This window comes from Phaenicophaeus curvirostris, chromosome 6, assembly GCF_032191515.1.
Source record: "Phaenicophaeus curvirostris isolate KB17595 chromosome 6, BPBGC_Pcur_1.0, whole genome shotgun sequence".
Lineage (NCBI taxonomy): Eukaryota > Metazoa > Chordata > Aves > Cuculiformes > Cuculidae > Phaenicophaeus > Phaenicophaeus curvirostris.
This window is the reverse complement of record NC_091397.1, coordinates 25,189,403-25,207,201: the sequence shown is the minus strand read 5'-3', so window position 1 is coordinate 25,207,201 and position 17,799 is coordinate 25,189,403. Positions and strand designations below refer to the sequence as shown.

General features: G+C 39.6%; 1 protein-coding gene across 1 annotated transcript; it reads left to right on the top strand.

Annotated features, from left to right (window-relative positions):
- The first annotated feature begins 1,354 nt into the window (after window positions 1–1,354).
- On the top strand, window positions 1,355–17,405 carry FAM133B (family with sequence similarity 133 member B). Its single transcript, XM_069859628.1, has 11 exons — window positions 1,355–1,474; window positions 5,049–5,146; window positions 5,773–5,851; window positions 7,938–8,012; window positions 8,184–8,216; window positions 8,622–8,690; window positions 9,279–9,374; window positions 10,605–10,652; window positions 12,375–12,470; window positions 13,615–13,659; window positions 15,215–17,405. Exons 1-11 carry the CDS (start codon window positions 1,451–1,453, stop codon window positions 15,299–15,301), a joined length of 750 nt encoding a protein of 249 aa, XP_069715729.1. The 5' UTR covers window positions 1,355–1,450; the 3' UTR covers window positions 15,302–17,405.
- Window positions 17,406–17,799: the final 394 nt, after the last annotated feature.

The following is a 17,799-nucleotide window of genomic DNA, read 5'->3' as shown; positions in this document are numbered from 1 at the left end:
AGCCACATTATTAGTTTTCTTCTAGTTCCTTCCAGCCTGCTCTTGGTTTTACTCAATAACTTGGTATCACAGGTTTCCCGTGGACTCATCAATATTCCCAGCTATTGCTAAAATATGATGAACTTCAGAATGCTACTTCAATGCTACTTCAATGCTACTTCAGAAACAACTCGCATGTGCTTTGTATGACTGACATTAATATTTACTCACTTTTCTTGATTTTTACAATGCTAAAAACTAACATGGAATAATTTTTAGCAGTAACATTGTAAGGAAAGGACGTTCTGAGTGAGTAGATGCTGGTGATTCACAGGCTTCTTTCCAGAGCTGGGTGAACCTAATGCAATCTAGTCAATCATAGAAGAGTTTGGGTTGAAAGGAACCTTTAAGATCATCCAGTTCCAACCTCCCTGCCATGGGACACCTTCCACTAGACCAGGCTGCCCAAGGCCCATCCAACCTGGCCCTGAACACCTCCAGGGATGGGGCAGCCACAGCTTCCCTAGGCAACCTATGCCAGTGCCTCACCACTCTCATGGTGAAGAAATTCTTCCTTATGTCTAGATTAAATCTGCCGCTCTCCAGTTTATACCATTGCCCCTAGTCCTACCACTACAAGCCTTCGTAAAAAATCCCTCCCAAGCTTTCTTGAAGGCCCCTTTCAGGTACTCAAGCATTAAAATGTTCTTCATTTTGCAGTGGAGATGAATGATGAGTGACGAATATGAACGTTTTTTTTTTCACCCCTATTTTTTTCATATACAGCCCCATTTCATCAAATTCTGTGCCAGGACAGGCTGGTACTCCATAATACTCAAGTCTGTGCATCTGCTGACGGGAAGAGGAAAGGCTGCAGTCCCAGCTGTAGCTGACTGCTACAGATCACAGAATCATAAAAGAGTTTGGGTTGGAAGGGACCTTAAAGCCCATCCAGTTCCAACACCCCTGCCATGGGTAGGGACATCCCACTCACCAGGCTGCCCAAGGCCCCATCCAACCTGGCCTTGAACACCTCCAGGGATGGGGCAGCCACAGCTTCCCTGGGCAACCTGGGCCAGGGCCTCACCACCCTCGTGGTGAAGAAATTCCTCCCTATGTCTCATCTAAATCCTCCCCTCTCCCGTTTATACCCATTGCCCCTCGCCCTATCACTACAAGCCTTTGCAAACAGTCCCTCCCCAACTTTCCTGTAGCCCCTCAGGTCGCTCTAAGGTCTCCTCGGTGACTTCTCTCCTCCAGGCTTCACCCCCAAGAGAACTAACACCACCCCCCCCCGCCTCCGCACCGCCCCCTCCGCCCAGCGCCATCTTGGCACCGCCCCCTCCGCGCGGCCGCGCCCCCCCCGTGCCGTGCCGGGGGCCGCCAGGGGGCGCCGCGCGGCTCCGCCATCGCCGCGGCTGCTCGGGGCGGCGCGGGGCGAGGCCGCGTCCCGCCGGGTCTCGGCGGCGCCATGGGGAAGCGGGACAACCGCGTGGTGAGCGGCGCGGGCGGCGCGGGGAGCCCCGGCGGGCGGGCGGGCGGCGCCTCCGGGGCGCTGGAGGGACGGGGCCGCGGCAAAGGCGGAGCGGGGCCGGGGGGGGGACCCGCCGCGGGAAGGCGCCGCTCCGCCCGCGACGAGAAGGCGTTCCCGGCGGGAGCTGCGGCGATGCTGGCGCGAGCGCTGAGGCGGCCCCCGGGCGGCGCGGGGCTCGGCCTGCGGGCGGAGGCGGGGGCACCGGCAGAGCCCGGGCGGCGCCGGCCGCACGCTCCGCCCTCCTCCTGCGTGTCCTTAAACTTTTTTTGTACCTATCAGCCGTTCCTCTGATGTCCCTGTGTCGTCTGGGCATTGTAAATTTACCATTACTGAGTTTTATGGTTAAAAACAAGGCGTATTGCCTTCATATCCCCCTCCCCCCCCCTCCTTCTTTGTGTCTTTCTGGTAAGTGCTGTGAGTTGGGATCCGTTCGGGGAGATGTCTCTGCTTCCCTTGGTGGAATGATACGTCCTAGGCATGAAGACTGGCCCTGGAACAGGCTACTCAGGGAGGTGGTTGAGTCACCGTCCCTGGAGGTGTTTAAAAGACGAGCAGATGTCGTGCTTGGCGATATGGGCTAGTGGCAGACTTAGTGCTGGATCGGTGGTTGGACTCCACGATTGTAGAATCATAGAATAGTTTGGGTTGGAAAGGAACTTAAAGATCATCTAGTTCCAACCCCCCGTCATCCCCCTAGATGAGGCCTAAAGGTCTTTTCCAACCAAAACCAGTCTGTGGTTCTATGGATGTACACGTTAACAAACAGATAGTGACGTGCCTTTGGTAGCTGCGTTGAGGGATCGAAATAATTATGTGCGCTGAGAAAGAGTTGACAGTGTTAGGCTGCAAGACCCAGCCTATGATTGAAATGTATTGCCCTCTTGTAATGTGGGGTTTTTGTGTATTTGGATGTCTGTCTAGTTATTCCTATTTTTCTTTTAATAGAACAGTTGGGATGCAACTACCAATGCCAGCAAATATTTATATTTCTGTATAAGGTATATTATGCTATGATGTTTGCTAGTACAGACAAGTTATAGGACCCTTTCTTCTCTCCTGTGATCACAGAACTTTCTGCCTGTTACGTCTTTCCCATGTCCTTTCTTAAATACGCCATCATTTCAACTATTTGGACGTGGGGATTTGTTCTTCACATCTGCAGGATTCTTGCAAGGCAGTAGTAGTTTGTACTGGTAGCCGAGAGAACCCTGGCTGACCGAAGGTACCTTATGCTTTTCATGAGCATGAAAGCTCTACAACAAATACCTTTTAATAACTACTTGAACATACTGCCAAAAGAAGAAAATGAATGTGCAGACAAGCGCTTTCTTTATTGAGGATGCATTTCTGTGCTCTCTCTGGCTGGTGACAGGCAGTTTGGCAAAGCAGTGTAAATACTTCTAAGAAATGTTTATTGGCAAAATAATTCTTTGTAAATAAACCCATTTGAAATTATAAGAACATTTCTAAGACATAAATTTCCTAATTATGGGGTATAGAGCCGTATTCAGTCATTATGTGCTTGCTGCCAGGGAGCCACCGAATGGTTGTCTGGGCTCAGTTGGGGAAGTAGAAAAACATCTTTTGTCAGTTGTAGGCTCCTCTGCAGGGAGAGAGTGTTTTGTCAGGAGGTTCATTTCAGGTCAGCTCAGGTAAGAAAGCAGCTATTTTTTATTGAAGAGCAGCAAGAGGTTTTGTGGGTTTTTTTTAAAGGAATAATAATTATGTAAGAAGCTAGAGCTTTTGGAAATAAATGCTTGAATTTATCAACCAGAAGAGTTGACTCACTTTGTTCACTGGAGTAAGCAAAGTCATGAATTACGCTTATGTTGTCTTCCATAGTGGAACTAGTACAATGAAATTACTTTTGTTTAATGAAAACACTGTTCAAATACTGCTTTCCTGCGTTGCTGAAGGATCTCCTTTTCCACTCAAAGCTGAATTCAAATGCAGAATTTTTATTCATTTGTAATACAAGAAAATGCTCAAGTTTATAAGGCAAATATAACACTTACAGATATGTAACTACTTGAGTGCATACCTGGCTACCAAGGAAGGTGCTAAGCCAAGACTAAGCTAGTTTAAATTGGCATATACCTCACTGTTTACTTTCCTGTGTGAGTTAACCTTTTTGTGTGAATTAAAGCAGCAAAACAAGGCCCCAAGAAACAGCAGTGAATGTCACCCTTAGAGTTGCAAAGTCAAGTTCAGTCAAACAATGGTCCATTTCAAAGAGTTCTTAGATTGCTTGTGTGCCCCAGCTGGTGGACTATAAGTCAAACTCACTGTGGGGCATGATTCCCTCTGTCCTGCTGCCTCCTCCCAGGCAGAGCCCAGGCTCCTTCTTCCAGTACTACATGTAGCCCTAAGAGCTGAAGGCCAGTAGCCTGCTCGCAATCCAGCCCAGAAACGCAGCATTGCTGTGGCCACTCCTTCTGCAGTGGCAGGGTGGGAGGCCAGGGTGGGAGGCAGCAGCAAGTGCTTCTGACAGCTTTCACAACAACTGGTCCCTTACTGTGCTTGGTGGTGTCTGAATGCTCACTCTATGGCCTCATGAAAAGCAGTGTTGGACACACATGTAAGAGCAACACATAGGGTTGAATCTTTATTTTGAATCTACACAATGTTGTACTCCTAAATGAAAAAAAATAGATTGGGCAACCAAAGCTAGTCATTGTTTTGGCTCTGATTTTCTCCCTTGTCTCCAAACTAGGACAGTAAGAACAGTGCATGTTCTGTTTTGGAAGAGCAAACTGTGAAGTGTTGAGTCGATGTAGTGATAAAAGCTCATGAGATAAGGGGGTATACGTACCTCCCTTTCCTGTGAGCCAATTATTATTGCCATTAGAAAAATCTGAAGGTTTGTTTGCTAGATTAGACTTTCTCTGTTAGTTGCTTAGGTGGATTATGGATTCCAAGTTTTAAAGTAATATTTTTATAACCTATTACATTTTTATAGTGAATATGAAGAGGATGCATGGCTTTGAAAGATGGAATAGCTCATAACGTAGCTTTTTTACTTTTTTTTTTCCCCTCAAAGTAACCTTAGGACTGCAGCAGAGCCGCACTGCTTGCTTGCTTTGGTGTTACAGCAAGAAACTTTTTGCAGAATTTGTTGACTCTTGTCATCAGTTTTGAGCTGAACTTTAATGGCATCAGATCTGTTGTCCCAGAGAGTAAGGGCTGAAATTTAATTCCATTTCCCATATCCCAAGGAAGAATATTTCAGCAATCATGGTACTGCACTCAGGTTGCAAAATCATTGCTCAGGGAGAGGAGTTATTCTAAGGAACGTAGTCTCTTTGTGAATAAGTTCTTTCTGACCTAGTATAACTCAAATTGAAAGCGTTTGCTGAGTCTTTCTGCCAGACCAAATCAACTTGGGTTAGTTAAATATGTTATATTTTTAGAAACAAGTTAGGATTATTTTTCAGTGAGTGAGAAGAAGTTTCTGTGAAGAACAAAAAGGATAGATTTTTGTTATCACGGTACAGCTGATGAATTTTATATTTCTTCTCGTTGTTTCATATCCAAGGCTTATATGAATCCCATAGCTATGGCCAGAGCACGAGGTCCTGCCCCAAATTCAGGACCAACAATACAAGACTACTTGAACAGGCCAAGACCAACGTGGTAAGTGCCAATCCTTGTCTGCCCTCCTAGCCTTTTGAAGAAAAGATTTGTTCCCTGGTACCTACCTCCTCCCCAGAATACCCAGTAATACATTTTGAAGCATTCTTTGTCTATGGCCAAGTTGTTCTTTTCTAAATATGTATTTAGTCTCCCTTTTTAAAAAAAAACCCTGTATTTCTTTTTGAAATGCAGATTTCTCATTTGTCATTTTATCCTAATACCTAAAGCCTGCAGATATATTTAATTTTTTTTAGAAATAATCTCTAGAAAAATATTTTGCTGACATATTCTTGGAACACAGTTTACCCTACTCAAAAAAATCATCACTTTGAGATCTTACCAACAACTTACTTGACATTCAGTCCATTTTCCCTCCTCTTGTAGGACATTAGAGAACCATTTACCTAATTTCAAAGTTAGCTTTAGATCTTTCAGAGATTTACCTACTGTACTTAAGTTATTAGGGTTAGGTTCCCATATGCATAGCAACTAAGGTGCTTTCATTCTTCTTTCTGTTGGAAGTTCAGCCAAAGCTAAGCTTCAAAAAAAAACCTACAAGAAGTCAGACACTGAAGAAGCTTTTTTTCAGTTGTGAAAATTTGTTATCTGTCTTCCTTTTTATGCAGGGAAGAAGTGAAAGAGCAACTAGAAAAGAAAAAAAAAGGATCCAGGGCTTTGGCTGAGTTTGAAGAAAAGATGAATGAGGTTGGTGATGTTATTAGTATGTTAGTACTTGATTCTTCTTACCTTATACGCTGCTTTTCCTCCCTTATCTTTACCAGCTCTGAGTACCCATGATATTTCATTTTACTGAAGTTCTTAATGAGTAAATGTTTTGTTTTATTTGTATAGGAAGCTAAGGCTACCGCTTAACCAATGAAGAGCTACTCTCAGTTCAGAGAAACAGTATAGAAAATGTTTTGAAAATAACTGCTGAATAAAACTTGAACTTTTCATAACTGTGAATATAGTTACACAAATGCATATGTTTATATTAATAAATTAAACTCATGCATTTTCCACTGTGATAAACCAAAATTCGTTGTGCTAATCTTTACTTGTTTAAGGTCATGCAATCCAAATATATTGGAAAGAGGTGTATTACTGGCAACAGATGCCTTTGGCAAGAGATGTACACCTAATATTAATATGGGAGAAAGTATACAGATAGGACTATAAAACGCTTCTTTCTGTCTCGCCCTAAGCTGATTACATTCCATGCTGATTCCCCACTATGAACGTGGCTGTTCTGATGCTTGCATCCAGTACCTGCTGGAAATCAGCATGGCATAAGAAGTTTTTACATGTAACTCCTGGTGTATATGTAGGAAGAAATTAGTATACGGTGAATTTAACTGTTCCTTCTTGGGTTCTGGTATCTTGAGATAAGCTTCAAGCAGTAGTATTAATCATCGCACGTGCGTTTCTGTTCAAGGTAGACTATGCTCCTTCTCTGGTACTGGGAGGGCATAGTACCCATAGTGGTCTTGCTACACCTTTTCGCCTAAGTCATTATATCAATACTTTGATGGTCGCAGGTTGACCTTCTGAGAGGATTGGTTGTGTGCTCTGTGAGTTCTAGGATAGTCAGGTTGGTTTAGTATTTTATCAAATTCCTTTCCTGCTTTTATCTTTACTTCACTGTAAAAGAAGAGAACAACCTTTCAGTATGGAAGAAGGATAGGAGGGAATGCAGGGAATCATGAAATGGCCATGAGTTCTTCCTAAAGCTCCTAAGAATAAATCTCTGAACAACTGAAAAGATAACAGCTCTCTGAATGCTGTCCTATCTCTCCTATTTTACTGACAGATTGTGCTTTTTTGTTTAAAGCATAACGCAAGCACAGTCTTAAGACAATTTGAAGAGAACACCTGCCTAATAAAGCACAGGGTGTTAGAAACCCCTCAGGTAGCTCTGGGTAGCTGGTGTATCAAAGTACACACCCAGCTGCAATATTGCCTAGGTGTTACCTTGGACCGTGGAAGCAGTTCACACACAGCACTGTACCCCGGCTGTCTCTCAACAGCACTGTTTGGCTAATTCACAAGGTGCTGACTTGGGCATCTGTGTATCATACCACATTGCACAGGTATAATCTTACTTGTCTGACATAGGAAGCAGGAGTAGTGCAGACTGAAGCTAGCAGCCTTTCTGTCTAATGGGGGCAAGTTGGATCTTTCAGACCTCTTGAAGGGAGGATTTTAGGTAGACCTAGAGACCTTGCGTGGGAGTGAAAAAGAAGAACAAGAGGAGAATTTTATCCATGCGGTGTGCTTGGCCTAACAAAAATAAAGAGTGTTTCTATTAGTACGTGTCTCATAATTTAATCTAATGTTGTGGGCCTTGTCAGTGTCAACAAGAGACACCCAAACATTCAGGAAGGGCCAGGAGAATTTGTATTGAAATATTGTTTCACATGATTTTAAAACTAAGGCAAAATAGCAATTTTTCAGATAGGGTACCCGGACTTTCTAAAGAGCTGTAGCAAAAACACTGTGATACAAAAGCAAAAATACCATAATTGATGACTTTCAAGATAAATGACAATCTCTTAAATCCAAATAACTTGAACATTAAGGTGTGAACTAACATAATTTTTTTAATCAATATTAATCTTCTGTAAAATCAAATGCATTATAGCTTTGATTAATATGGTATGCTGTCTATTTTCTGTGGATTTTGTGACAACTCTAATGTCAGGTAGAGGATAGGATTTCAAAAAAGGTCTCTTAAAAGCAGCTGTTGGGAAATGACACTCTCCTCACTGTTTTCATTCGGTTTTGTTTTCAGAATTGGAGGAAGGAACTAGAAAAACACAGAGAGAAGTTAATGGGTGGAAATGAGAGTTCCTCCAAAAAGAAGGAGGTAAGTTATTTTCAATTTCATACAGTCTGTTTGGAATTGGATTTATCATTGATGCTGCCAGTACAGGATGTCATAAATACATTTTAAAAGCCAGCATCAAAGTACATAAACTCAAATGCACAACAAAAGAATGTGATGCCAAAGTAACATATGTTTTATTCTATTTTTAAGAAAAAGAAAAAGGAAAAGAAGAAATCTAATAGGGTGAGCAAAATTTTCAGTTTTCTGAGGTTTTTGCTTTGGGATTGCTCGATTTAAGTTCTCTTGGAAACAAAGAGTATAGCTGCAATTTTGAATTTAGTTGTTAAACTAACTGATTTTTATTTGAGAGGGGTGGTGTACATTCTGTAGGAGGAGAATTTTACATCTGTGTGAAGGGAGGGAAAGAGCATTAAAATAGATATTATTAAACAAAAAATGTTAGAAGATACATTTTACAGTTTTATTTAAGAAACTCTATGTAAGGCCAGTTTCTTGGAATTAAAATTCTATTGATTAATACTTTCCAAATGAAGGGATTTTAAAGGGAGTGTTTGGAAGGACTTTTGACTACTTGCCAGAAAAAATGCTGCATCTCACAAGCTTCACTTTTTGTTGTGTTTGGTCAAGTTGTCTTCATCTTCCTCTTCTTCATCAAGCTCTGATTCTTCCAGCAGTTCATCTGATTCAGAAGATGAGGTAAGAACTAAATTATTAGAATCTAACTTGGTTTTGTTCATGAGGCCTATTTAACAAAGTTTTTGGTAAAATATTTTAGAATATTGTTTGAGGGCTTGGTTTGCATGATGTGATGGCACATATATTAAAGTTGTGAATTTTAGATATTTATCCATTCAAGGATTTCTTTATGAACCCTACAAATTTTGGGTGGCTGGCTTGGAAACTGGATCAATTTCTGTTTTAACATTGAATTGTGCACTCTTCCAATAAAATCCCCCATTTAACAATAAAATTGCAAACACACCATTTTTACTTTTTAGCAAAAAATCTTTGTTACAGATAATCAGCTTCTACGGCAGGCACCTAAATAATAAAGAGAATCTAGAGAACCTGGATTTTTCACCAGTTTACATTTTTCTCAATGCAGAAGTGTTATGAAGGTCCTCTGCTGAAAGAATGAATTGTAGTGTACTTTATTCCTCAAGAGAACATGATAACATGTAGGAATTTGGTGTCCTGCTCTTTACAGTTAATGTGAGTCTTTAATTCTAGTGAGACTAAAGCAGGGTTTTCTTTTTCTTTTGTTCCTACAATATTTGTGGATAGGATAAAAAGCCAGGGAAGAAGAAAAGGAAGAAGAAGTATCGCTCCTCACGGAAATCTTCAGCAGGCTCAACTTCTGAATCTGAGTCAGACAGCAAGGTAAACATGTAGTTGTGTTTCCCTTGGCAAGTTTTCTTAAGCTGTGTAATAAAGACATAAACGTTTCTGTTTTTTCTCATATCAGTTTGTTGGGGTTTGTTTGGTTTTTTTTATCTTCCATTTAAAATCATGAATTCTTAGTGTAGCTCAGCAGTGCTTGCATCTTCCCAATCCAATCAGGAATCTACCTCCACTGGTCACAATGTCTGGCAGAAATAATTTGATCATTGGAATATGAACATGACTTATTCCAGCTGTTTTTCTGAATTCAGACATATGCAGCTTCTGTGGTGTTCAAATATTTAGTTCTACTGCTACATAAACACTTAAAAAAATTAAAATATTCTGTGGAATTATTGTGACTATTCTAATTGAACACCATCTGTGAAAATACAGGATATCACTGTCCAGAATACTGCCTTTCTAAATCCGTGTGGACCGAGCAGTGTCCTGTTGGAGAACTGAGCCTTTCCCAAATGCATACTAAATTGAGGGTGTGTTTTAACTTTTCTAAAAGGAAAGCAATGTAGATGCACAGGTTACCAAATGAACAAAAAAATGGAGATCTATGAGGCCATTCATTCTCTTGCATTAGCATTTTTCTGCGTCATAGTGAATAGTAACTGTAACCCTTGCCTAAATATTAATAATACAGAGAGTTGTTAAGATTCTGTGTGTAGACTTTATCACAGGCTTTCACTGGAATATCTAGTTCAGTGTGGTATAAATTGTGGGAAATCTCTGGCGCACACCTGTGAGTTTGTTCTAGTGGGAGTTTGAGAACTTTTGCTGTGTGAAGGGATACACAGGTACCCTTACTGCTGAAATTGGAAGGCAGGAAACTCCACAGAAATACCTGCTTAACCCCTGTCTGATCAATGGAGATAGGCATGGACAGAGAATAGAAGTTCCAAATCTGTTACATGTTGGGCATATGTTAACGTGTGGTGACAGCAGTGATAGCTGGTAACCTTTCCAGAGGCTCTCTGCGTGTACCGCGAGTACTCTGTTACGTGATTCCATATAGAGCTTTTCAAACTGCTGATTCAGGAAATCAGCAGCTCCATCAGGATTATGGCTTTTTCATATTTTTCCCGTTAACTGCAAGGCCGAAGGAACAGCTTTGAAGAACATCCTTCAATAGACAGAAAAAGACAATGCGTCAAACTGCTTTTGGGATTTCTACATTCTTCCTGAAATAATTTTGTCATGTTTTTTCTTTCTATTTAGGACAGCACAAAAAAGAAAAGGTCGAAGGAAGATTATGAAAAAGAGAAGGTATTTTTACTCTTTGAAATACATCAGAACTGTGTTTTACGTACATAATGGAGCTCTCCGGAGCTCTCTGCCTCAATTTATACCTATGGAAATTCTCTGTTCAAAACTATGCAGTCAGAGGTGTTCCATGCCCCCAGTTTGAGGTAGATGTTTGGTTGGGCTCAGCTCTTGCTTTAGTAATTGTTGCTAGTGAAAACTGTTGGATTTGTTCTTGTTTCAAAGGTAAATGCAAAAAAAGTATCTAATCAGCTGCATTCTAGTATTTTGGGTTTTATCATGAGCTGTCACATTGAGCTAAAAATATGTGTGATGGTATTTCAGTGGCATGCCTGGCAATATACAGGCTTGTTGCTCTAAATTAAGGAACATCAAGCAGAGGATATATTCATCTAAATGTAGTCATAGGTACTGTACTTAAGCTGACTTGAAAATTTGCAGAAAAAAATTTATTAGCTTAAGAAAAAAATTACCTTATTCTGTCTTTTCTTTGAGCATGAAAACACTCCCTCGTTCTCATCAACTTAGCATTTTGTACATACCTCTGAGGACTTTACATTATGTTCAATGCAAATCTTGTTGACTTTAATTTTAGTTATTTCTACTCTTATATGTAAACTAATACTTTCAGCGTCCCCACCCTAGTTCTTCTCTACAGTTACCCTTCTTATCACATTGGCCTCTGCTACTCCAGTTGGCAGTATTGACTTGGACATTCAAGTTCTCCATTGCATAAGGCAAATGTGTTGATTTCTCCTGCTTCAGCTTCATGGTTTCTATTTCCCACCTACTCCTTTTAACTTTGAATAGCTTCTCTTCGAAGACCAGGTGTTTATGATAGCCCCTTATTGTAATGCTGCCTCCTACAGATATCTTCTGAAAGCAAAGGGTGTTCGGGACTTAGAGGCCTTCCCCTACCTGAATATCTCACATCTCTCAAATGGGCAACATCACGTGTACTTTTCCTAAGTACTTTTGGGAAAGGATTGATGTACCTATAACAGACTAAATCACGTAGCTGACATGTATGATCCTACCTTGTAAAAAGATGATTAGCAAGGATTTTTTTCAGTTTCTGGCCTTAGAAATTGAATGGAAGATGACAGTGGATTCAGTTTTAGGAACACTCTGGCTGGTGCAGAACAAAGGAGGTGGGGATGGAAAAGTAGCTCATCGGAGCCATCTCAGGCACCATTGAAGTTTTGAAAAGTAAAAAGAGGCTGTCATTTAATACACTGAGCTGTTGAAGTGCAGCTAGCAGGGACAGCTTGTCCTATTTGAAAACATATATAGAGGGAGGTTTTTTCCTTTTAATTTCATTAACAAAAGCAGAGTCTGAAGCTGCAGTGTTTGTATGCATATACTGAGACCTTTTCGTTTACTCAGTAGTGTTTAAAAGCGGTGAGACATTTTATTTTCAAATGCTTACTCCTTCATGTGTTGTTATTTAAAATAAGAGAGTATATTGTGGTATTATTCCTCACTTTTCAAAGGCTGCTGTATCTTAGTAACAAGAGAAAGGAATATAGAGAAAAAGATTGTTTCCACTAATAGCTTTTTAACAGTTGGTAGGGTAATTTGTTGATGATGAGTAATTAGTTTGATGTCAACAATATTTAATAATATTTCACAACCTAGCAATAATATTTCAATCTAAGTTTTAAACACAAGTTTTATAATATTTGAAAACCCTGACTTTACTCATAAATTTATTACTTTGTGTAGGAAGGCAAAAATCACCGCAGGAAAAGGAAGAAGGCTGATCGTGTTGATGGACCTTTATCATCAGAATCCGTATCAGAATCAGATCAGACAGAGGAGGTCAGCGTGAAATCTCAACTTCAGATGTTAAAGTGCTTTTAGCAGGGCCCAGAGGAGGGCCACTAAGATGATCAAAGGACTAGGAAACCTACCATGCAAAGTATGGCTGGGAGAACTGGATTTGTTCAGCCTTGAGAGGAGAAGGCTTCGGGGAGACCTTATTGTCATGTACCAGTAGATAAAGGGTTTCTTACCAACACAATGGAGATTCCCTTTTTACAAGGAGTCACGGAAGAAAACTTTTCGTCATGAGAACAGTTAAACATTGGAATAATCTCCCCAGGGAAGTGGTAGATTCCTCTACACTAGACACCATTAAGGTTCAGCTTGACAGGGTGCTAGCCATCTCATTTAAGCTATTTACCACCTAAAAGATTGGACGAGATGATACTTGAGTTCCCTTCCAACCTGGCATTCTATGGTTCTGTGATTTGCATGAGTGAATGAACAAACTGGCTTAGATTTAGTCCGCTCTGTGCAGCTGAATTTAAAGGGTGCAGCACAAAGTTCTTTGTGTTTTTCTCTTAAAAGAAAACTTCTAGTAAGAATTGTTTACCTATTACCTCCTCTGACCTACAACTAATTTTGAATTCATTTTCATGAAAATTTTCAACTTATGGATATTTTAGAGCTCAGATAAATGAGGCAAAGTGATTGGTGTGGTGCCCTTCACAAGATCTCTCTGACATTTGTGACTAGATAGGCAGATTTCAAGATGGCTAAAATTTTTATACCCCTTTCCAGTAAATTAAAAAAAGCTTGGACATAATCTTAGTATCATCCTTGTGTATATCTACTTTGGAGATTTGTATTATTGTAGGATTACAAAATTTGGGAAGGTTCCAATGTGTTGCATTTTTTCATTACAAATTTTTACCCGTTTATCATCTTAGTAATTTTTACCTTTTTATCTCTGCTGTTTCTTGTTCTGCTTTGTATTAAAAGGAAAGTGTATTCCCAAATCAGATGTTTATGGGATAGGGCATATTCTAGAATATAACACAGATAACCAGTGCTTCTTCATTCAGTGCGTTCTACCACTATTAGGCCATCTTTCACTTATATACAATAAAAGCTCAAAGTTTTATTTATAACAGCATTTCTAAAGCTGCTCTCCCATTAAATTTGACTTAATTTTTTTTAGGTGCAAGCAAAAAAGAAGAAAAACAACGAGGAGAAAGAGAAAACAGCAAGTATCCTCCTTATTTACACTGTTGATTTAGGATATAAATGCTCTCTACTTGGTTAGATTCCAGTTTCACATTTTTCAGTAATACAGATAGTTTATAGCAAAAGTCTGCTGCCACGTGAATCTAATGTAATGGTTGCTCTATTTACCTGCTGAAGTCACTTTTTCAGTTGAATTAAAGGGAAAATCTGTCACTGTAGATATTTATCGCTGCATAGATACATATGATTTCAGATTTATGTAAGTTAAACACTTATTGTAGTGTATATTTTACTTTGTATTGAGCTACTAGTACCTATATAGCATTGGGTAGGGTAGCAGTTTGTTGCATAGACATCAGTGCTGTTCCTTTGTTATTGTTGTGTATAATTCTTCCTTGGTAAGCCCTCTTTACCAGGCCATTAAAAAGGGCCTTGGGGCATAATCGCTGCAACATCTGTACCAATGCACTTCTTCCCACTAGCATTGAAAAAGCTGTCAGCAGCCTGTTACTTTTCTCAATTTCATCGAGTAGTTTCTTTTGATAAAAGTGAGAGGAAGGTTCAGCAGTGATTCATGTAGAATTCAGATTCATCTCATGTACCATAAGGCTCCTCAGTTAGGAGTGTAGTGATTCTGAGATCTGGAATACCCTCTCGAGGTGTCTGTACCTCCTCCCATCTCCCCTGTCAGCAGCAGTGTACCAAATCAGACATCTAGATTGTCTAGAGAACTTGAGGCGAAGAGAAGGCTTACATTAGTCATCAAAAATACACACATACGAGTATTAGTGATGCTTATTACGCACCTTCCATGGAACTTGCTTGGGTTTTTTTATAATCATCTAAGCTGTTTGCCATAAAATTTCCAGTGATTGATCGTGGGGCTTTTTGTAGAAGAATTGTGTTAAGTAAAATGTGTAAAGCAAAGCTTTTGTGCCAAGATACGTTTGTTTACGTAATGTCACACCTATTCAAATTCACACCTATTGCAAGAAGACAAGATTGTATCTCTCAGCTTCTGTATTACAGTGATCAGGATAATAACTTCAGGACTGAATCCAGTAGGGTTAATTGAATGTATTCACGTTTACAATTGAGGTCATAATTGTTTTATTTTAAGTGAGATGCAAATGCTGGAGAGTCTGGCCAAGTGTAGTTGAACTACTTAATTGTGCACAGTAAATATAAGCACTTATTTTAAAATATGTAAATATTCTAGTTATTTGCACATATATAAGATGTTGCTGCTTCTCAAAGCACTTCCCAATTACTTTCTTAGAAATATATAAAGCACTGAAGATTATTTAAAAAATTAGGAAGTATATTAGTGACAGTGATGACAGGTATGAAATAGCCAGGCCATCATGGATATAAATTGAAGACCACTCATAATAGTGCAATTACTTCGTAAGTATGAATTTTCTTCTTTTGATTTCCCAATTGGCTTTTACAGAAATCTCTTTCGAAATGTCTTTGTAAAGATATCCTTTCCATGCCCTCATTTTGCATTAGCAGAATTTAATATATGGCAATTTTATTGTGTTATAACTTCCATTTAATTGTATTTTTTTTAGGATAAAACAAAGAAGAGAAAGAAGCACAAGAAACATGGTAAAAAGAAGAAAAAGAAGGTTACCGGTTCAAATTCGGATTCGGAGTAATATTTAAAAAACTCAAGATTATCAACAGAAGTGCAATGACTAAAGGAAACTTAAACTGTGAAATGACAGCAAACTTTACCAAACTGCATGAATTTTCCTGTGATTTAGAAATATTCCTAATCTTTCAGTAGCCAGCCAGATGCAGCTGTGCTGGGAAAGGCCATTGTTATTGCCTGCTGCTTAATACATGGGGTACAACTTTAATAAAATTCCAGTAAGCAATTGTTAGATGTTTGAAACAATAAGAGATGGTAGTCTGGGCTGAGGTGTAAAATATTGGAAAATAAGACTTAAACTTTTAGATAGTAAAAGTAGTCTTTTAAAGCATTAGTCATAGGCTTTATTTGTAAATCAGGACAAATAAAATCCCAAGTCCGTTGGGCAGGTTAATATTATACATAAACTACTACGAGCTGGTGTCTGCTAATGGCATATGCAAAATAGGTAATTAATGATAACACTTAAAATGTTGCCTTTGTAGAAATATTTATCATTTGCCCCATTATTGTCTTCATGCTTATGAGAAAGGGAATGCTACTGTTTTGGCTAACTGAATAGGGTGCCTTTGCCTTTGATTCTTGCAGTCTCTGCTATTTTTAATCCATGCAGCATCTCCGATTCTAGGGAAGTTGGAACTATTGTCAGCAGACTTTTTCTGAATAAGCAGTTCTGGGCTTCTAAGCATGTGCTTCTGCATTAAGCAAGAGCAATGACATTTTGCAGTATAACTGACATTCAAAACCTGAAGATTTTACCTCTGCTTCTTTGAAATAGCGATAGAACTGCTAGTAAATGTGCTTATTTCATTTAATGTAATTTTGGTTTATTTGAACAGTTCTTGCAAACACTGGTAGCTTTTTTTGCATTATCTTTAGGATTGGTTTGCATGATTTGTACCATTTTAATTAATGAAATGCAGGTAATCGTTTGTTGTAACCAGTTCTATGAATTATGTTCCACATGTAGAGTTTCCTGTATGTATTGAGTTGTAGTTAAGTTCATTGCTGTGTTCAAGTGCACACTTAAAGATATTTAGCATGTAAAAAGCAGGGTTTTGATACCTTAACAGCTTCATATTGAAGCTGATTTTACTCTTAAGCAAGTTCATTGGCAGACCTGTTACGTGATGTTGTTAGATAAAAAAAAACTACTGCCAGAATCTCATTAAAGATACTGTTTAAACAGTTTGTATTTATATTTTTGTACTTGAGGGCTACAGAATGTTGACCTAGATCATAAAGCTGTTTTAGCTTCAGTTAGTTGCTCTAGAAATTGAAAAAGAGCTTTTATGAATTAAATGTGCACACAAGAAAACACAAGCAACCATTTAATTTTGATTTTACATTGAATTCTCCTATCTTCCATTGAAGTGCCCGTTCTTGGGCCTCGTGTTAGCCTTTAAAGCCTGCCTGTCCATCCCAAGTGGTCAGCTATAGATTGTACTCTTGATTCACCCCAGGTGCTAACTTAGAACTTACCTTTGTTGCATACAGGTGTTTCAGATTTTGTATTGCCATGAATTTTGAGACCTTAAAGACCGTGATTGTTAGGTTGCAAACCATCGCTAAGAACTGGGAGAAAAAGATGATTTTGTGTTGCTATTCTACAGAGAAATTGTCTTTTCAAGTTAGGTTTTTCGGAATATACAACCACAGAGTTGCAGCAATGTCCCTCTAAACCATAGTAAGAATATTTTGATCAGTATTTTATACTGTTGTGGTTGATGTGACTGAGTCTAGACACTGTAAAGACAAGATGCAGTGAACAGAAGGGGTTGTGTTTGGGGTTCATGTTTGGTTTTGGTGGGGTTGTTTTCTTTTTAATTTGTGGTGTTGCAGTTTTGGTAAAAGAACTTGTAATGAACCATAGCACAAATGCTCTGTCCAGTGTGATACCTTGACTTTTACACGACTGCCTGCAACAGAAAGAAATAAAAACATAAATGAGAGCCCCAGTCTTCCAAATATGTAGGCCAGAAGTTCATTTTAGTTGTTCAACTGTAACTCTTAGTTCTGGTTAGCTGTGCATGCTTCAGATGCTGCTGTTGTGCTTCAGAAGTGGTGTGGCCGCTCAGGGAACCTCCCCACACAACAACTCTACTTGGACAGTGAAATGTTTCTGTTCCAAATACATTAACGACTATGTTGCAACTTCTCTTCAATCCTCTTTTTTTTTTTTTTCCTGAAGGAAGAGCGACCTCTGCTTACAGCCCTTTTGCTCTCCTGATCTGGACACGTACGCTTAGTACATGAGGTGGTGATGGGAGTTTTGGGTGGCACCAGGCGACCTGCAGGCGTTTTCCAAGCAGTAGGGCCAAGTAGAAAATTAGCAATGTAGCAATATTTCAATAGGTTCGTGTCTTTTGACAGCAGGTGAACACGCAGGAGTGTGCATAGAATGGTTTGGGTTAGAAGGAACCATAAAGATCATCCGGTTCCAACCCCTTCCACTCGATCAGGCTGCTCGAAGTGTCATCCAACTTAGCCTTGAACACCTCC